The sequence below is a fragment of the Triticum aestivum genome, chromosome 3A (assembly GCF_018294505.1).
Source record: "Triticum aestivum cultivar Chinese Spring chromosome 3A, IWGSC CS RefSeq v2.1, whole genome shotgun sequence".
In the NCBI taxonomy this organism is placed as follows: Eukaryota; Viridiplantae; Streptophyta; class Magnoliopsida; order Poales; family Poaceae; genus Triticum; species Triticum aestivum.
Window position 1 is genome coordinate 575,324,582 of NC_057800.1, and position 1,381 is coordinate 575,325,962.

Below are 1,381 nucleotides of genomic sequence, written 5' to 3' on the forward strand. Positions count from 1 at the left end.
CCGTGCAGAGGGGCGCGCACGGGACCGTCTCGGCACGCTCTGTCCCTCGCTGGCCACGCGCCAAGCTCACGCCTCGCCACAGCAGTCCTCCCCGACCACGTGTGCTCCGCCCGTGCCCACGAACCGCCCAGCGTGGCAGAGTCTCCCCCCAATAGCAAACTCTGGAATCCTCCCCCTCTCCTGAATCGTACGCGCGCCCCGATCGATATAAGCGCTCGAGCGCGGACTGTTGTGCACGCATCGATCTCCGACCTTGAATCTCTATACCCATAACGACAGCGTCGAACACATGCGCGACGACGGAGCGACGACAATGCCGCCACGGTCGGCGCCGTCTCGGCCGCCTCCGTGGGAGGCGCTCTCCCTCGTGGCCAACTTCCTCGATGCGGCGTCTCTCGCCGCGGCTTCCTGCGTCTCCACCTCCTGGCACGCCGCCTTCTCCGGCGACCACCTCTGGGCGCGGCTCTGCCGCTGCCACTACCCCTCCGCCATCGGCCTCCTCCCCTTGTACAACAACGTCAATGCCGGGGACCGATGCTCCTCGCCGCACCGGCGCCTCTTCGCGCTGTTCCACGCCGCCGCCTCCCGCGGCCGCTCGCTCCCAGCGCCTCGCCTGGCCCTCGACGACGTCACATTCGCCATCGACCTCTTCGCGGCCGGCGGAAAGAACACGCTCTCGTTCGCCGTCGCTGCGTCCGACGCCGGCGTAAAGAAGGCCCCCGGGGGCGTGTTCCAGTTCGCGGTGGACGTGAGTGACCGGAACGCGGTGGCCGGGCCGGGCAAGCACTGGAGCGTGCGGTGGACGGCTGTTCGGACGGGGCACGGGGTCGCGCCAGCTGCGGCGATCGTGATGATGGACGCCAAGGTGCCAGCGTCCAGGGCCGGAGCGCTCAGCTGTGGCGTGAGGGGGGAGGCGTGGGCCACAGTGGCGCTGCCTGCGCCGGGATGCGGCGGCGGGAAGCTCGAGGCGGAGGTCGTGGTCGAGGTGAGCGGCGAGGACAGGCTGGTGGAGAAGGTGAGGATCGGGGTGTTGTTGGATTGTAGGTACGTGAGCGTCGACGCGGGGCTCAGATACTTGCAGCATTTCCTCTTGTAATACGTGTATATGTGCTGGTGGCCATGGTTCTGTTTTAGCTTATCTGTTTGCATACGTGTTCGTGTTGTAACCTGCAATCGTTGGAAACGCAATTCTTTGGGGACTGCTCAGTCCATGATCGATTATGTAAGGGTAGTATCTTCACCAATTGTGTCTAAGAATGCTTGATTCACAAGAATTTTCCTTTTTATGCGGATAATAATGGAGCAGTCTGATGGAAACATTCCATAGGTAGAGTTTCCCCTTTTGGACAACATATCGAAACAAGTCGAGACGGTCAAATCA

At 62.9% G+C, this 1,381-nt stretch overlaps 1 protein-coding gene across 1 annotated transcript; it reads left to right on the forward strand.

Moving 5' to 3' along the window:
• Window positions 1–203: 203 nt before the first annotated feature.
• Window positions 204–1,150, forward strand: LOC123058689 (probable F-box protein At5g04010). The gene has a single exon (XM_044481391.1). It carries the CDS (start codon window positions 290–292, stop codon window positions 1,094–1,096), a length of 807 nt encoding a protein of 268 aa, XP_044337326.1. The 5' UTR covers window positions 204–289; the 3' UTR covers window positions 1,097–1,150.
• Window positions 1,151–1,381: the final 231 nt, after the last annotated feature.

Excerpts from the sequence above, each read along its gene's own strand:
- LOC123058689 (XM_044481391.1), top strand. The coding sequence starts at position 290 with ATGCGCGACGACGGAGCGACGACAATGCCGCCACGGTCGGCGCCGTCT.